The 19,609-nt window shown below is 31.3% G+C and overlaps 1 protein-coding gene across 1 annotated transcript in view; it reads right to left on the bottom strand.

Moving 5' to 3' along the window:
• The window catches only part of IL1RAPL1 (interleukin 1 receptor accessory protein like 1), a gene marked incomplete at both ends in the record, with an annotated part of 1,105,883 nt that overhangs the window by 525,952 nt on the left and 560,322 nt on the right, over positions 1 to 19,609 (bottom strand). The window contains 2 exons of the mRNA XM_081278170.1: positions 12,293 to 12,446; positions 15,057 to 15,243. Coding sequence (XP_081134296.1) covers positions 12,293 to 12,446; positions 15,057 to 15,243 — 341 coding nt within the window. The remainder of the gene's footprint in view (positions 1 to 12,292; positions 12,447 to 15,056; positions 15,244 to 19,609) is intronic.

Genomic DNA, 19,609 nt, shown 5'->3' with positions numbered 1-19,609 from the left:
ATAGCTAATTGATAGCCTTTATCTAAGGATTCTAGTGGAATCCTTAGAATTCTTAAAGATTAAATATAGTGTATTTTTTAATATCTTTATTTTATTTATTTATTTTTATGTGGTGTTGTGTATCGAATCCAGGGCCTCCTACATGCTAGGTGAGCACTCTACAGCTGAGCCACAATCCCAGCCCCAAATATAGTGTATTTTTAATGCTGTTTTGACAGTTTTTAAAAACATCATTATTGAGATATAATTCACATCTCATATAATAGACTAATTTGAAGTGCACCATTCAATGATTCTTAGTATGTTCATAGCATTGTGAAATCATCGCCACAATATTAGAATATTTTCATTACATGAAATAGAAACTGCATAACCATTAGTATTCATTCCTTATTTCTCTTATTCCCCCACATGACTGAACTCTCTGCCTCCAACCCCCAGTTCCCAGAAATAGTGTACTAAATTTCTGTATCTATATATTTGCCTGTTGACCTGGTTTTTAAATGCTGTCTTGACACAGCAGCCAGTTTAGGCCCCGAATTGTTTTTCTTCTTCAGGAGCCAATTAAGATGGCATCCCAGACACTCCTGTTATCAGGTTTTCACACTGTGGGGCCTTTATGCACCTATCTATATTGCCCTGGATCCAGGTACAAGACAACTAGGGACAACTCCTATCACCTTGAGTCCAAGAAATTATTCAATTAAAGCAACTTTCAGAGTGTCCCCCAAACCTAGTTAACCTTATTCCACTTGTCATAAGCTGCCCCTAAAGCTCCCATTAGGTAGCCATGAGAATAAACTCCTGCTTTTCCCCGCATGGAAGTCTTCTTTGGTTTGCAGCTATAAATAACAGAGTTCTACCTTTCATCTATGTCAATATTTGTTCTTGTTTCTCACACCAAAAGAATCTTTAACTATATCAAACAAGGATCATTGCCTGCTTTGTATTTTTTCCACAGATACCTTACCCATGCCAATCATGTATTTTTTTGTCATGCAATTTCGAGTAGTGTTTTATCCATGGAAATTTTGAGCAGGGTATGGGTTGAAGTTTTATCCTTCTAGAAGTTCTGCTGTATATTGCTCAGAAATATCAATAGCCTGGCCCATTTTAATGCTAATTTTTACTTAAGAGCTTTCAGACCACATGGATGGTGTAAATTCAAACACCCAAATGCACAAAGTGATGGATTAATAGGATTCTTTAAAAAAAATTACAAGCTCAGATTATAGCAAGCAAACTGGCTTATCTTCCACCTATGCAAGTGGGCATATTTTTCCTGTTCACTTTCATGGTAGTCCTTCTAGAATCTGTGATTTATGAAGGACTTTTGGTTATAACTTCTTAACCTCTAAACTCCAAATTCTAGTTTTATTTCCCCCATAATGCAATTAAAATTAAAACTCTTGGGGCTGGGGATGTGGCTCAAGCGGTAGCACGCTCGCACCACATACCAACAAAGATGTTGTGCCCGCCGAGAACTAAAAAAATAAAAAATATTAAAAATTCTCTCTGTCTCTCTCCTCTCTCACTCTCTCTTTAAAAAAAAAACATTAAAAAAAAACTCTTGGACAAGGGATGTGGTTTAGTGGTAGAGCCCTGGCCTGACATGAGTGAGGTCCTGGGTTAGATACCCAGCATTACCAAAAAAAAAAAAAATCCAAACCCTGGAACTGAAAATGACAACTCCAGCATTCTTCTTCCCTTCCCCACCCCACTATAGTGGCCTCAGACTAGAGTTATTTTAATTGCTCTAGTTCATGTTCTCTTTCCTTTGTGCTCATGATATTTTTATATTGTTTTGCATGCTTAACAAACCATTTAAAATTATATATATATTTTTTATTTCATCTAGTATATCTAGGTGTTTCACAACAGAGAATGAGGGAAGCTAATCAGCCACATTTCCATAAATGGACATACATTGTGGTTTCTTTTAATTCAAAGGTCCATAGGAAGTGGCCAATAAAAATGGATTGTTACAAAGTAAAATATATGAAATTTAGAATATCAAGTACTTAGCAAGCAGTGAAAAATTTAAGAAAGAATAAATTGAGTTTACATGGATAAAATGAGTCACTATAAATAAGTACAGAATAAATCACAGCCTATCATGGATACTCAGGAATGGTTATTCTCATTATTAATATTTATTATTGTTTTTATTAATGGAAATAATCCAAGTAAAGGATGTCTTATTTTCCCCATGGGCCCAAATGTTACATCTCAACTTTGTTATTAATATGTTCTAAAATGTATGCATTTTCTGCCTAAGAGTAAAAATATGTTTTATTCAATATTACCAAAACTTGATATTTAATATTTAATTGAATATAGTATATACATTTCTGTACAGCCCACTTTATATTTTGAGACATTAAACAATAAATTAAGGTAATCACTTTCAGTTGTTTCAGGAGATTTATTAGAAATTACTCATGAAAGAAGTCTCTTTGATCAAGTGTCTGAATTTCAAGTCAAGATTAGATAGACAAATTGATTAAACTTAAGTTTCACCATATTTGATGAGCTTATTCTTTTTAACTCAAAAGTCTAAATTAATCTAAATGATTTTTGAGTTACAGTGTGATTGCTCTTTACTTATAAAAACAGCTACGATTGTAATATGCTCCATTTTATCAAAACTATTATGCATGATAGTTTTTGTGAGCATTGATCCTGAGATGTGAACAAGTATGTAAAGCAAAACCCAGAAAAATACACAAGCTCTTCTTACCAATTTCATCAATTCTTGTTAGTTTATATTCAATAAGACACACTTGAATTCTTGAAGTAATTCAGCAAAAATAGTTTTTTTAATAAGGAGATAAAATATACCATTTTCAAAGAAATAGAGAAAAAAAAATAAAAGCAATCACTCCAGCCCCAGGCCAGACCAGAAGTACACCATTTAATTACATCAGTGGCAGAAGAATTAAAAGTCTCAGTACAATGTATTTCAGTTGAACTTAAAAGATAAATCTTTCATAGTGATCAGCAGAGCTAATATGAAAACTACAATGTCTTACTATTAATTATCCAGTGGAGTAAATCATATACTGAAGTTCAGGGAATTAAATTTTATTCCTAAATTTGTCACCATGATGCTTTGTGACCTTGATAAAGCCACTTAACCTTTTTTTTTGCCTCAGCTTTTTCATCCATAAAAAGAGGAGGAAGATATACCTTTAGAGAACATAAATTCAGCCTATGGTTGATTGGAAAGTAGTTTAAATATATTGCTACATTAACTCTGTTAAAAAATGTTATGCCAAGTATAAAAATGCTACTAAAACTATTGTATCCTTGTAGCAACCACCTCATAGTTTCTTTGGTTTTTTTGCTCTTTTCAAGTTTTCTTTTCTTTACTTCCTCACTAATCTTGCTGACTCTCAGATTTAGTTGGGAATTTTTTTCTTGATTATATACTTTCACAATTCATTCTCTGCATTCTATGATCCAGCCCTGGAAATCAAATAGCTTCAACTAGTCTGACTGAAACTTTATGACAGCAATGTGGTCGTTACTTTATTTTGAATCTTTCATTTTAAAATTATTGAAAATGTTTTTACCAGAGGTAGGTTTATCAGAATTTTTTTTTTCATTTAATTTATTTGTTCTTAAATATTGTCTATGTGGACAAAAATGCAAACTTTAGTAATAATTTATATTTTGGACATGTTAGACCTAAGGGGGGAAAATCCAAATATTATATAGTATTTATTTTTAGTATATATATATATTTTTTTTCTTAGGCTTAACATATCCATAATATATGTTATTATAAGTTTGCATTTTTGTCCACATAGATAATATTTAAGTCAAGGTAATCTAATTTATTTGGGAATTGGTAGGTCTCTTCTGAACATGGTGTTTTCTCATACCCACATTCTCACAAATAACCTGGTAAAATACTAGGGTTAAAATTTTTTGTATTGAGTTTAATATAAGAAAGCTTAGGATATGGTAGCTCATGATTTTCACATTTTTATTTAGCAATATTAAAAAATTATACATTCCAAAACAGTATTTAATAAATGTAAAGTTACATTATGCAATCATCAACAAATCATAAAATTTGGAAATAGTGAACAACTGGTCTTTATCTTCAACAGAAAATATTTTCACTTCTTTTGGCACCTCCAATTTTCTTTGTCATATGATTCCTCTCCTCCCCCTCAGTCTGTTTACTTGAGGTAAGCATTTAACCAAAAACAACCTACAAAAAACTGGTGAATTTGATGATATACATATTCTGAACAATAAAATCCATTCACAGTTAAAAATTCAATGGAAATACCTGCTTGTATCTTCCAAGAATGTGTGTGTGTGTGTGTGTGTGTGTGTGTGTGTGAGAGAGAGAGAGAGAGAGAGAGAGAGAGAGAGAGAGAGAGAGAGAGAGAGAGAGAGTGTGTTAATGGCAATGCTACTTACACTAGTAAAATCTCAAAACAAGACCAAGAAACTGTGAGATTTTCATATAATGGAACAGTATAGAATAAATTAGGGGAAAAAAAAACGTCAGATAAACGGAATTTCATAGGTGAGTATTTAAGACAAATTTAAACATGAAAAAAATCAGACACAACAGAATACACAACATTTAAGTCCAAATTTGTGATGTCAAAACAGGTAAAATTTGACCATATTACTTCTATATGAACTATTATCTAGCTAATATAATTTACAAAAAAAATGGGAGAAACAAATACCATAAAAGTCATATATGTACCACATAGTGGCAGAGAAGAAGGGTATTATAAACAGACAAACATCAGGGGACTTCTGTGGTGCCTGTACTCTTCTACTCTTCTAATTTTTCATTAGCTGGATGCTTCTGATAACATTCTAAGTTGCTCTATGTTTATATTTTGTATAATTTGTTGTATTTTATTATCAAAATAAGTGAGAAAATATGGGCTAGATTTTGGGTTTCTTACTAGGATAAAAAACTGTACACAATGAGACAAAAAGAAAGTGTGTTATAACAGCATGTTACATAGTTTTATATAGAGCCTTTTGTGTATAAAATTTTAAACAATGATTCCATTCAAACCAGAGATACCATTCAGTGAAATTTTACTGACTTTTTTAGCCCTAAAGATACATCTAAAATTTCAACTCTGGGTAGGCATTTGACTTAGAAACTATAATGAGGAATGTGAGGTGTTTTTATTTAAAGCTCAATTCAAATCAGCAATATAATACAGGAAATGAAAAAAAAGGGATGTAATATTCTGTAATATTAATTAAAGTGGATTGTGAGATCTGGATAGAAGGAGTTATTCCTCCATTTTTTTTTTACTTTTCAGATATTAGAAGTATTATTTTGCTAGTTGTGAACAATTTAATATCAACTGATTTAAACTGGAGTGTGTCAATTATATTGAATTAATTTACTCAGCAATGCTCACCTTTAAGTGGCTATTATAGTTCAGACATTATGCTAGATTCTTATCAAGATTGGGAATCCTAAAATGAAGATGATATTATCACTATCAGTTTTAACTTTTACATATGAATGTCTTTGAGGTCATCAGTTCATTGCTACAGGAAAAAAGAAAGAAAGAAAGAAAATTAAAAATACCCTGAAAAATTCTTTTTTTCTTTCTTTCTTTTCTTTTTTGAGAACTGAGGTTTCTGAGTAAATCACCATCCAGAAATTTATTAGGCAGGCAAATTCAAAAAATCAATTAAGATACTTCCTTAGAACAGAAGCCACTGGAGTTACAAACCATATAAGCACGCATCAGAACCAGAATCAGTTATAGTACAGATGTTAAAACTAATAGAAAATAAAAATATATATGTTTAATATACTAAGTGCTCTAAAATAAAATAACATGAAAGAACCAATAAGTAATATATGTAGAAAGATGGAAATCCTAAAAAAGAAGAAAATTAAATGTTGAAATCTAAACACAAATTAACAGAGATTAAGATTACTTTTGATGGGACATAATCAAGGAAAGAATTAGAGATATTTAAAAAGGTCAATAAAATTTCAACAACTAAAATATAAAGACAAAGAAAAGAATCATACAAACAGAACATCTAAAACCTGGGGATAAATTCACAGAGGATAATATATGTAAAATTAGAATACCAAAAGAATAAAAAATAAAGAACGGAATAGAAGAAACATTTTAAATAATAATATGTATGGAATTTCCAAAACTGATGACAGAAACCAAATCAGAAATCCAGGAAGCTCAGAAAATACCAAGTGAGATGAATACCAAAATCACATACCATATTCAAAATACAGAAAAAAAAATCATAGCAAAGAGAAAAAAACATAGCAAAAAGAAACATTTGAAAGGACACAGAAGAAATACAATATACATCAACAATCAGGATAAAAATTCAAGGGAAATCCTCATCAAAAACCATGCAAGCAATAAAGGTGGAGTAGAATATTGAAAGTGGTAAAAATAAACACACAAAAACCCTATTGATATAGAATTCTATATCTACCTAAATCATCAATCAGAGGGGAAAGAAAAATAAAGGCATTCTTAGGACAAAACAAAACAAAAAGAATTTAGAGAATACATCACATTAGGGCTGGGGATGTGGCTCAAGCGGTAGCGCGCTCGCCTGGCATGCGTGCGGCCAGGGTTCGATCCTCAGCACCACATACCAACAAAGATGTTGTGTCCGCCGAGAACTAAAAAATAAATATTAAAAATTCTCTCTCTCTCTCTCTCTCTCTCTCTCTCTCTCTCTCTCTCTCTCTCTCCCTCCCTCCCTCCTCTCTCACTCTCTCTTAAAAAAAAAAAAAAAAAAGAATACATCACATTAGACCTTGACTGGAAGAAGTTAAAGGAAGATTTTTCAGGTATAAGTAAAATATATAGGAAAAGTACCAGAGGATGAGGAAATGAGGGTAAGAGAACATATTTTATTTTTCTTGTTCCAAAATGTTCTACAGGATATTTTTTTGTTTAAAGTAATAATAGTAACAATAGATTGTGTGATTATGGTACATGAATAAGTGAAATCAATCAAAATAATGTCATAAAGGATGAGAGAGAAGAACAGAGTATTCTATCATAAGGTGATGTAATGGTTTTTGTTCAAGTGGAATGAGATCAGTTTAAAACATGTATTGGAATACTGAAGACTACCAATAAAATTAATGTAAAAATTATTTAAAAATTAAGAGATAAAACTGAAACACTAAATGTTCAATTAAAACAAGAGAAGGCAGAAAACAGCAGGGAAATGCATATTACTAAGTGATACTATGTGATTTGAATTATACAATACTTTAGAAAAAGCAAACTATAGTTATGATAAAAATATTGCTGGTTTGCAGGTTTCAGGAGGGAAGGAGAGGGCTAAACAGAATAAGTACAATATTCTTTTGGGGGTGTTGAAATTATTCTGTGTGATACAAGACATTATGCATTTGACACTGATACATGAAATTATGCATCTCTGATGTTAAATCCCATAGAAATTTATAGCACAAACAGGGAACCTCAATTAATGGAAAAGTCTAAAGACATCATTCAGCAGATTAGAGGTCCCCCCAGATGGAACACAAAGCATAATAAAACAATTTAACTATATTATTAATTTGTGATATAGTCTTAATGAGGGAAAAGATTCTGACCTAAGTAATAAGAAATGGGTGAAGTCTCTAAGACTAAAGCCAAAATAAGCTAAACATATGTACTGTTCTCCAGTGGGTAAAGTTGTTTCCCTCATTAGATATAGGTTAAAAATTCCAATTTCACTAAACAGCTATGTTGGAAGAGAATAATTAAGTAACTGGATGAAACATGATGGGAACCAGTTTTCTCAAGATTTAATTGAGAATTTACAGATGAACAAGTGGTAGAGGCTAGAATAATTCACACGCTAATGAATTAGAGTTGGAACCATTAGTATGAACTTAGGTTTAATTTATTATAAATACAAATTATTACATATTTTAAAATTTATAGAAAGGGCTTAGAAGATATTATACCCAACTATAACCAATGAGTAGCAACAAGTATCCCAAGATGTAGATATTAGTTTCCAGTACATTTCCCCAATTAAATGTGCATGAATTCTGGAAAAAAAATGTCTGATATTAGTCTTGGACAATAAGTACACAATATGTGTGTGTAACCTTTTTCTAGAACCAGAAATTAGGGAAGTGCTTAAACACACAGATGTACATGATGGGGTATGCTAAAGTGACTGAGGAGCCAATTTAAAGAAGTCTTAATGGACAAATTGAAACATTTTGAAGGACAAAATTTTTAAAAAACTGTATGGATTATAAAACAAAATACAAAATTAATATTTATGAGTTTATACATGATATAGACAATTGGATAAACAGATACGTGTGGGAGAATAGACATGTCTTGTGTAGAAGTCCACATAATTTATATGGCTACCCTGCTCTCAAGAATTGGAGCAAAACTCCTCACTCCTTATATGATACAATACAATACAATAACTTTCTTCTAAAAATACAGTAACTTTCTTCTAAAAATAACTTTCTTCTAAAAATAAATTTCTTCTAAAAATATAGTATGGAAAGATGGAAAGCCCAATTTATGTGGAAGAACCTGCCAAAGACTGTTAGGTCACCAAGATCAATATCAACAATGGTAAGTCATGTTGATAGTATGATGTGTTGTGATTTTCTCTCTCTGATTTTCTTTTCAAGAACACTTATCCCTAGCAAAACTGTGAAAAAAAATCAGCTTTACCCTTCCCATAAATAGGGCATTCTAAAAAATAACCTGGTCACTACTCAGAATATAAAGTTCATCAAAAATGAGGAAGGTAAGAAAAAGACACAGACAAGAGAAGCTTGAGACATGACAGCTAAATGTATGTCCTATCCTGAATAGGATCATGGAATAGAAAAAGGATGTTAGGCAAAGAATAAGTAAAAATGAATAAACTGACAACTTTTAATAATAATGTATCATAATTACTTCTTTAGTTGTAATAAATGTGCTATGCTAATGTTAGATAGTAAAAATAAAAGAAATTGGATATGGGTATATAGGATCTCTATTATCTTTGAAATTTTTTGGTAAATCTAAACCTATTCTAAAACCAAATGCTTATTTTAAAAATTTTAAAAAAAAGATATAGATGCAGATCCACAGTAGGGTTGGGGGGCAAGGGAAGAATGGAGGAACTTTGGATTGGGCAGTGGAGATTGAGGGCAAGGGAGGGGATATGGCGGTGGGAAAGATGGTGAAGTGAAATAGACATGATTACCCTATGTACATATATGATTGCATAAATGGTGTGACTCTGTATCCTGTAGAGCCAGAGTAATGAGAAGTTGTTCTCCTTTTGTGTACACTGAGTTGAAATGCATTCTGCTCTTCTGTTAAATTAATTGAAAAAAATTAAAAAAGAGATTGTTCTTGACTCTACGATGCTCACATTCCTAGAGAAAAGCAGGAATGTGTGAAAAATAGCTATAAAACAATGTGCTAAGTACCACAGTAGGATGCTAAAAGTGCCATCAAAGTGAGGACTGCTTGCCTCAAAGAAGAGGTAACATTTTAGCTGTGCCTTGAAGAAAGCATAAACATCAGTCCTGTGATCAAATGGAAGAAAAAGCCTTCCAATGGAAAAACAGTATGAGTAAGGGTTCACAGGAAGCATATATGGAGAACAGTAAAAACTTGAGTATAGTTAAGACTTAGAAAAGACAGTTGGGGGTAGAGATGACCCTGAGAAAATTTTAATTTTTAAATATAAGAATATTTGAAGTACCCAAAATGCTGGGAAGATTTATTATTCCATTACATGTGATATACTTTAAATAAGGGAAGAATCAGCCATTATCCCTAACAATATTTCCTGCACCCTGCACATTTAGACTCTTTAGCCAGAAATTTCCTTTCCACATATAGAATTTTTTTTTATTTTTAAAGAGATGTTCCAACAAACTTTAAAATATTTGTTTATCATCAGCTTAATGCAATTCCACTAAAACTTAATGATATGCTTGGAATAACATTTATATTAAGTACAACATAATGATATGACAGTGATGTACAGAAAACCAAGATAAAAATACATTGATTCTTCATCAGGAACGTTCTACCTTTGTTGCTTTACTGAAGGACACAATTTATATCTTAAGTATTACTATATAATTTGGTTATAAAGTAAATGTGCTATATAATCACACCATTTAAATCAATGTTATGCACTAAATATCTTCTCAATGTCCTTGTTAATTCCTAAAATGCATTTTAATACATAGTATTTTAATTCTATGGCATGGAGTTCTCCATTTACTAAGAGACTCATATGTACTCAAAATGAACTTTGTAATCTGTTTGCCCAAAAGTGTCACCAGTAATACTATTTAATATGGAATTATGGTAATAAGTTGAATGAATAAGTTGAAGAAAACTTTCATTATAACATTTACTAATTTTCTCTTGGATGTCAGGATTTAAATATTCTTTATTTTCTTATGAGAAAAACTATGAAATTTTGAACCAAGATTAGGAGTATAGTGCTCCTCAATATCATTTAGGATAGAAGAATTCTGTTCTCGGTTCTACCAATTAAGCCTTATGTAAATTGTTTGACCTTTTGGGAACGAATATCCACTTTCTATTTGTCTCATATAGCTAATGATTAAGAGTTATAGTATTTCTAGAAAGGAAAACAATGTGCTTAACAAAGATGAATTCTACATTCAGAAGAATAAACACTAGAAATGCTTATTATTTCTATTCAGAATGTATCTGTTCCTTGATATTTTAAAATTTGTTTGCCTCAATTCCTACTGCTTGGAAAAAAAATCTTCAGTATAAATAGAGTAAAATAATGAATAGAAAAAAATCTTCAATATTTAAGGTATAGCCATATATGTTTTCTATTTGCCCATTAAAATAAAGGTAAAATGATAAAAGTGTTGATTTGAATTTTCTTACACAGACACTATTCAACACAACAAAACTGAAAACCAAATGATTGCAAGTTATAGACATGTTTATGGTAGGTACATAATACAAATCAGAAATTAAATTTTTTTTAGTATTCAACTCTATCATATTCTGCAAGTGTAAGTTGTTTACTATGTCTTATATTTATAAAAAGTATTGCCAAAGAGCACCTTATTTATTTAATTAAAATTTCCTTCTATCAAAATACTTATTATTCATCAATTAAATTCCATGAAACCAAAAGTAGTTTTCAGCTAATATATCATAACTTGGTGATTTAAAAGAAAGTGATTGTTATGAGATCTATATCACAAAACATTTTTGTACAGAGGAAAATTATTTTATGTGACTCAATAAACAAATCAAAGCCTCTTTGATTTAAATTAATGTTTTTATGATTTTCTAAATGTGTTTCATAAATATGACCATACTAAAAAAGTCATCACTCATCTCTCTCAATAAGAATTCTCAAATAATGTCTTTCTCTACTCAATATTGCTCCTATCACCCCCATCCTGGCATTTTCATATGGAACTGTTTTTAGAAAGTGGTTTTAGAATAAAGTAAACAAAGTTATTAATATAGTTGTATTCACAACCAAAATGATGAACATTTTGGTATAATCCTACTTTTACATACTTAATTTATACATAGTAACTTATATCATTTGATCCTTGCAGAAACCTCTATCAAATAAGGCAAATGTTACATCATTTTATACATTTAAAACTAATATTCTGAAGATTGTAGTGATTCAACCAAGATCATGAGACAAGTGAGTTGTAGATTCATGACTATAGGCAGTGTTCTTAAAATTGTTCTTACGTCTTCCCACTTTAACAACCAGATACAGGAACAATGTTAGGTAATGCTTCTTACATAATTATTTTGTGACTACACCTACAACCTCCAGTTCATAAGATCACATATGTCAGATTTATAGAGAGATAAATGAAGAAAAGAGAAAAATGGTTTTTCTAATTTGGAATAAAACAGAACATAGAGGTAGATTTCATACATCAATTTCATCACTCTAGAAAATGTTTCCCAAAATGATACCACTACAAAATATAAGCATAATTTTCTGAAATTGTAAACTCATTATTTCAAGTACTTTAAAAAGCTAGCATTTCTATAATTCCCTAAACACATTCTCTTTAACCTTTCAAATGTATTACAGCATGAGATGATTTAAAAGCTAGTAGGAATAAATTTCACCTATAGGAATCCAGTTAGCATTTGGTTGAGTGCTTTTTCATAGCATAGATTAAAAAAATCAATATGTAGCCCCAAATTTAACTTAAAATTATAATTTCATTACTTGCAAATGAAATACTAAAAACTGTGATTACCTGTAACAGTTAATTCAGTAGTTCTTCTCACAACAAAGCCTCCATATTTTAATTCACAGGTATAATTTCCAATGTCATCTTCTCTGACTTCTCTTATAAGCAAGGTATCTCTTTTGAATACAATACTTGGCCTCCATATTTTTGTCCTACATTCCTACATAAAGAACATAAACTTTGGGTAGTACATGTAGTATTGAAAAATAAGGTTCTTTAAATCATTATAATGGTAATTTCTAAACTTATAATTTTAAGTGACAAAAGTTTTTGAAATTAATGTTAAATAATTTCATTCTGTTTTTAAAGCTCTGGGAAATCAGATTCCTTAATTTGAAAAAAGTATTTTTAGAAAGAGGCATGTTAGTAAGTTTAGCATCTCTACATTAGGTATGTACTTATTTATTAATTATGAGAAAAGACATATATGTTCATTATTCCTAACTTAATTTAAAAAGCAAATGCTTAACATTTGATGTTTATGAAAATAATCATACTGATATTAATAAGAGAAAACACAAAGTACATTATTTTAATGAAAAGTAGAAAGTTTTAAATTATAAAAATAGTTTAAATATATGAATGTACAAATATTTGAAATGATATTTAATTTAGTAAAAATAAAATCTCTTCATAGCATGTATATTCTATAATCCATTAGAGATATAGCCAACATTTTATGCCAGGGTTTTATACTCCTATAAATATCTATTTTCCTTTTTGATAGACCAACCAAATTATGGTTTCTGAATTAAGCTTTGGATTATAATGACATTGGCTCAGGAGATTTCTGTTTTTGCCAAAACAAAAGTCCATATCCCCCACCAGATTTGAAATCAATGGAATGAGGATAAAAAAATTAAAAAGCTTAACATCTTTGATACTATTGAAAGAAAATACTATTTGTAAAAAATTTTATTGCCAGATCAAATTTTTGCATGTCATGATTTTATGTGGCTCAATGCTTCTGTATACTTGTGAGGGGCAATTATCCAGCTATTTTATATCAAAATACACATTCTATTGTTCACATTAGTTATGTAAGTTGTCAAAACTGCATAAATCCTGTGCTGAATTATGGAATCTATATTTAACCAGAATAATTATTTCATAGTATTCTACTTTCACATTCATCATTCAATCTCAGCTATTTAGACTATAGATGTCAAGTCCTAATAATGGAAATATAATCTGAAATATAAGACTTTTAATTTCTACATAAATGTATCTCTACCAATGACTATGGTCTTTATAGCTTGAGGTCAAAATGATTGTGGTGATGGTGGAAACACAACTAAAGCACCAATATGAACTCAGTTATTTTTAAATCAAATGTGTGTCAGTGTATATAGCCTCTCATCTTTCAGCAAAATTTGAGATGCTCTTTACAGAAGGTGATGAAATATATAGAACTTGTAAAATCAATTTATTAGTTATGTATCTAGCAGCTGAATGACCACATAGACATAGGATTAGAACAATATTTGGTTTGAGAGAACTTGGGTCTAATTTCTCTAATACCACTCCCCTTGTAGCAATCATCAGGACTTGTTCACAATTTGCCTTTTGAAGGCATGAAAACTTCTAAGTATCAAGAATTAGAAATACTCAAATATAAAAATTACAAAAATAAATTAAAAAAAAAAAACACATTCCCACAGGAACAGAAATCAGTGTTGCTAATTTTGAGTGCTGTTCAACATCTCTAGGAATAGAAAACAAAGGGACAAATCGAAAAAATTTTCAACTGTTCCCTTGATCTTCTGAGTTCTCCATTGCCCATTATAAAGAATCAAAATTAAATCTTACTCAGAGAAGAGCATTGCTAATTTTGGCAAAATCCTTTTGAAATTGTTCAAGGGTTTTTTTTTTCTTGCTTTATTTTTAACAGATTTTGAATTCATGAGCAATCAGTTATGAGGGATCCTATTCTGAGACTGACATTTGTGGATCTAGTTATTAAGAGGCCCAGTTTCCTCAAGTCCAACTTCTAGCAAGTTAGACAAAGTAAATTTAACATGAGGAATCTTTAATACACAGATGAAATATTCCATAGAAGTGTTCACATCAATACTCTATTTGTTTAGTACATCCAAAGCAAAAAACATTCTTACATGGCATAAATAAGCTTAAAAGTGTAATAAATTATGGAGTTTCAATGAATATTATTGATGTGATATGGAAAAAGGGGATTGGACTATATTGTCTTTGATTTTAAAGTTTCTTTTTGTTTTTAAAGAAAATAAGTTTAATACTATTTTTATAATGGTACAAAATGTTCTCAGATGTTATTTCTTTTAAATATGTAGGCTTATATATACATTTAGATTAGATTAGAATTTGGACAATGTTATATTCATTAAATAGAAAATCCAATTAAAATTACTATATCATATTATCACAGAAGTAAATCAATTATTTTTCTCCTAGTTTGGGGATATTTTATAATGCTAATATGAAGAGCTATTAAATCAATATTCAACATATTTTAATTCCTGAAATTATCAACCTATACTGTAACAGAATTTAAAGAATTGTCCCTAAATAAGATATAAAAATAGCAACTTATTATAATAGAATACCAATACAAATGTTAACCAATATTCTATTTATTAAAGTCACAGTTTTAAAATGACCAACACAACTTGCTGTAGCATTCTAGGAAAACAGAACTGAATTATATCATACCTACTTAATTTTTATCAATTTTACCCAGAATAAGATACACATTAAATTATTTATAGGCAATAAATTCATTCACGATCCATACCTTATACCAAAGGATTTCAGGTTCTCTGGTTGGTAGCAAAAAATCCTCTATGTCACGGCATGAGATTTCCTTGCTTTTGCTAAGTTCAGCTTTTTCAAAGTATTTCATTTTGGAATTGTAGCAGAGTCCAGTGTCATTTTCACCCACTGTCAGTGAGATGGATACTTTCATACAGTAAGTGGAGTTTCTGTAACAAACAGAATAAATATGGTGACCCACTGTGAACAAAAATCAAGTGCTACCAACACAGAGTGTTTAAATCACTCAGGAAAAATCACTCAGGAAAAAAAAAAGAAGGAGAAAGTCCATTGTTTAACTCATTTTATTTTTTCTTGGCATAATATTCAGGGTTCACTCTTGTCATGTAACTAAACAACACTTGGTCCTGTAATGCTAACTGTATATTTTATATTTGCCAAAAAAAAAAAAAAGTTTTGTTTTATATCCAGGTTCAGTTTGAAAAGTATTTAATGGAGATTTTTTTCTAGAAAATAAAAGGAATAAAGGAAGATTTAGGTCAGGAAGAAAGTCAAGCTTTGGGTTATGCTAAAATTGGCAAACTCAACAGAGAAGTAGAAAACAGACCTATTTTTTTAATATTTAGTTTTTAGTTGTAGTTGGGCACAATAATTTTATTTTATTTATTTATTTTTTTGTGGTGCTGAGGATCTAACCCAGGGCCTCACATATGCTAGGTGAGTGCTGTACTACTGAGCCACAACCCCAGCACTGGAAACAGACCTATTAAGTACAATGAAAGGGCAGGATTAATGCTGCTCAAGACTTGCATTACTGGTTGTCTTACTAGTAAGAAATGTTATTGAGTCTGGGCAGAAAAATATTCTAAAAAATTAACCAGGCATGGTGGTGCACATCTGTAATGCCAGGTACTCAGGAGGCTGAGGTAAGAGGATTGCAAGTTGGAGGCTATCCTGAGCAACATGGTGAGACCCCCACCTCAAAATAAAAATTAAAATGTGTTTTAGATCTGGGGAATGTGGCTAAGTGGTGGAGTGCTTCTTTGGTATGCCCAAGGCCCTGAGTTCAATCCCCAGAATCAAAATAAAAAGAAAATGTGTTTGAGATGTAGGTCCTTGGTAGAGCACCCTTAGTTCAATCCCTAGTATACTTCCCAAAACAAAAAGTAAGGGCCAGGATTGGTAGCCCACACCTGTAATCCCAGCAGCTCCAGAGGCTGAGGCAGGAGGATTTCGAGTTCAAAGCTAGCCTCAGCAAAAGTGAGGTGCTAAGTGACTCAGTGAGACTCTGTCTCTAAATAAAATACAAAATAGGGCTGGGGATGGGGCTCAGTGCTTGAGTGCCCCCCAAAAAATAGTATTGTGAAATCATAATCTTTCCCCATTCATATATACATTTGGCTTGAGACTTGGAGTTCAGGTTGTCAGAGAGAAGCATTCTAAAGTATTATAAGAACAACTCTTTGCTCATAGACCTATTCTACACAATTGGGTCATTAATTCAGCACCTCATTTTTTTTTCTTTCCTGGCTCCAAAGTCAAGATTATAACATGGATAAGTGAGAATAGGAATATTTTTTTGAAGAATTAGGAGTTAATGAGTGAAATTTATGTGTAAATTTCAGTACTTATGCTTGCTATGTAAGTCTGTGGCCATTCAATGAACACTGATAATGTTTTATGCATGATGCTGGGCAATGGAAATAAATAAGCATCAGGTATAATGTTAGGTAGAGAACTTTCCATTTGGTAAGAGTCCAACTGCTAATTTATGTAATTGGCCATCAAATTTCTGTTATTTGAGTTTTGTTTGTTGCTTATTATCTCTGCAAAAGTGGGCAATTTATTCAACTCCTCTGAGCCTGGGGTGGGGTGAAGGACAGTACTTATTTGAGTATTACACGGGGTATTAATAGAACCCTGTAAATCCTGTCATAGGTACTCAGTGATGGTGATTCCTTTTTCCTCCACATCTATGTAAATTGACCTCTTCTTTATGAAGTCAAGATTCTCTGATATTTAAGCAGCTCCTTGATTTAGATCCTTGCTTTGCTTAAATGCTAATAATGCTAAATAAATATGAGAATGACCAGAAAATAAATTAGTTATTTAGTGTTAGAGTAACAAAGAATATTTAGAAAAATTAGAAGATTCTTTTTGAATGTACACATCTACATCTTTCTATACTTTCTGGCCTACAAGTAGATCTCAAGTATTTAATAGGTAAAACAATTAACCATTAAAGAATATCATTCAGAAGTCCAAAAAGAGTCCTGAGAGTTTAGGGACTTTGCAAGAATGAGAAGATGTTTCCTATCCTCAGCCTTTCAAAATTCAAGAAAAAAATATATATAAGAAAACAATTGAGGGGCTGGGGATGTGGCTCAAGCGGAAGCGCGCTCGCCAGGCATGCATTCGGCCCGGGTTCGATCCTCAGCACCACATACAAAACAAAGATATTGTTTCTGCCGAAAACTAACTAACTAAATAAATAAATAAATATTAAAAATTCTCTCTCTCTTAAAAAAATAAAGAAAACAATTGAAAAATTTGATGTGATATATACTACAAAACATATATACTACCAAAGTGGTTTCAAGGAAACAAACAATAAGACTTCATAAATGGTGATATTTGGATTGTCTTAAACAATGAGTAAGAATTTAGCAATTTTGAGGAGGGCCATTTCAGGCAATAGTATATTTAGATGCTAGAAGGTATAGAACAACTGGATATGTTTAAGGCATTGCAAATAACGTGATATGGCTGGAGTATAAAGTAGTTACAAAAGACCTGAGACTGGAAGAGTGCACAAGAGCAAGACTGAAAATCATGTAAGCTGCTTCAAAGAGTTTGGACTTTATATTTGGAAATGATGAAATATGGATATTGAAAACTATTTCCAAATAATGAGAAAAAATAGACTGAATTGGAAGGAAGACTAAATGCAGTAAGGCCAATTGGAAAGCAATAAACTCATTTAGGAAAAAAATGACAACCCTCAAAAAAGGTAATTTGTATTGGGGTAGGAAGGGTCATGTTCAAAATATATTTAAGATGTTAAATCAAAACAACTGAGAGGAAACAGAAAGGCATGAAAGATGGATACTTTTCTCAATTAAGTATATGAAAGGTAGAGTCAATCTTTCAACATGGAAAATACTGAAAAAGAAACAGCTTTAAGAGAAAAGAAAGTGTGCTAAATTTGAGTTTGATCTTCACACTCAGTTGAAAAACATATCCCTTCTGGGGTTGCAGCCAATATTACCCATGCATTATTTATTAATTTTATTCCAATACAAACTAGAGAATACTCTTTCCAAGCTCATTGTAAGCTTATACTTTTTCAGAAATAATTATTTAAGTGAAGTTATTAACTCTAAGACACTTATGAATGTGTAAATAAGTATATTCTAATGTGGAACCTTTCACATAAATCTTAGGGTTTCTCTCTCCTCAAATGACTGCTTAGTTTGTCTATTGTATAATACCATCTTGTATCAAATATCAGGAACAACAATGACAAAGCCCAACTGAAGCGATTCAAATTCCAGCTCAATCACTGATTATTCTTGAAAACTAGGGAATGTTTCTTTGATCCTTAGGCTTCCTTCTCCTCATCTCTATAACTAGAAAATAATGCTAAAGACACCATAGGCTACTGTGGAAATCAAACATGTTAGAACTTGTAAAATATTAGATTAGAACAGTGCCTGTCATATAGTGAGCACTCAGTAAGTGTGAGATCTTACTATCAGAACTGCATTCTTTATTTCCATTTTCTTTATATTTCCATTCTTCAGTATAGCAACACAGTGATTTGTTCAGGAGGTAGATTAGAAAATATCATTATGTGATATCTTCAGCTTTTTGTGTGTATAATTAGTATGAAGTATAGCAAAACAGAAAAGCTCTAATACTTTTCATTTGGGATATCTGAGTGGATTGGACAAGAATGACTGAAGTTGAAGAAACATGTGGACTCCCCAAGCCAGCCATTGCCTCTTTCTCTTTTATACATGGAAGTAACTCCTAATCATCAGAATGTGATACCAGATGAGCACTCTTAGGTATTCTCATTTTTTTACTTTTGTTCCTTAGCCCAGTGAGATGACTGTTTACCACTGTCTGGTAATGTTTGGAATTCCATACTCCCCAAGATAGCACTATTTTCAAATTGCTTTCAATTTTAATACTTGTTTACTGTTTCTGTTCATCAGAAGGTGATTTAAATATCTAAAAATAAAGTAGCATTCAACCAATACTATAGTCCTATTTATTGAGAAGAGCTAACAAGAAGCAAGCATCTTGTGACACATTAATAAACATGTGATTCTCCCTGAGGGGAATTTGCACTCTCTCAAAACAAAGAGTGCATTCCACCACCATCAAACTTGTAGCATGACTGCTACATCTCTCTGCCTTCAGGGAAATAGTGTGGAATGGGGTAAATGGGGTAAGGAGAATGCTCCTACAGGATTTAGGGTAAAATAATTAGCACATATTTCAGTTGGCTTTTATTGTTTATAACAGATGGGCTGCAGTCTAGGCAAAAACTTATGACTGCTGATTTCA

This window comes from Spermophilus citellus (assembly GCF_964194105.1).
Source record: "Spermophilus citellus genome assembly, chromosome: X".
NCBI classification, from domain to species: Eukaryota; Metazoa; Chordata; class Mammalia; order Rodentia; family Sciuridae; genus Spermophilus; species Spermophilus citellus.
This window is presented reverse-complemented; position numbering and strand designations above follow the sequence as displayed.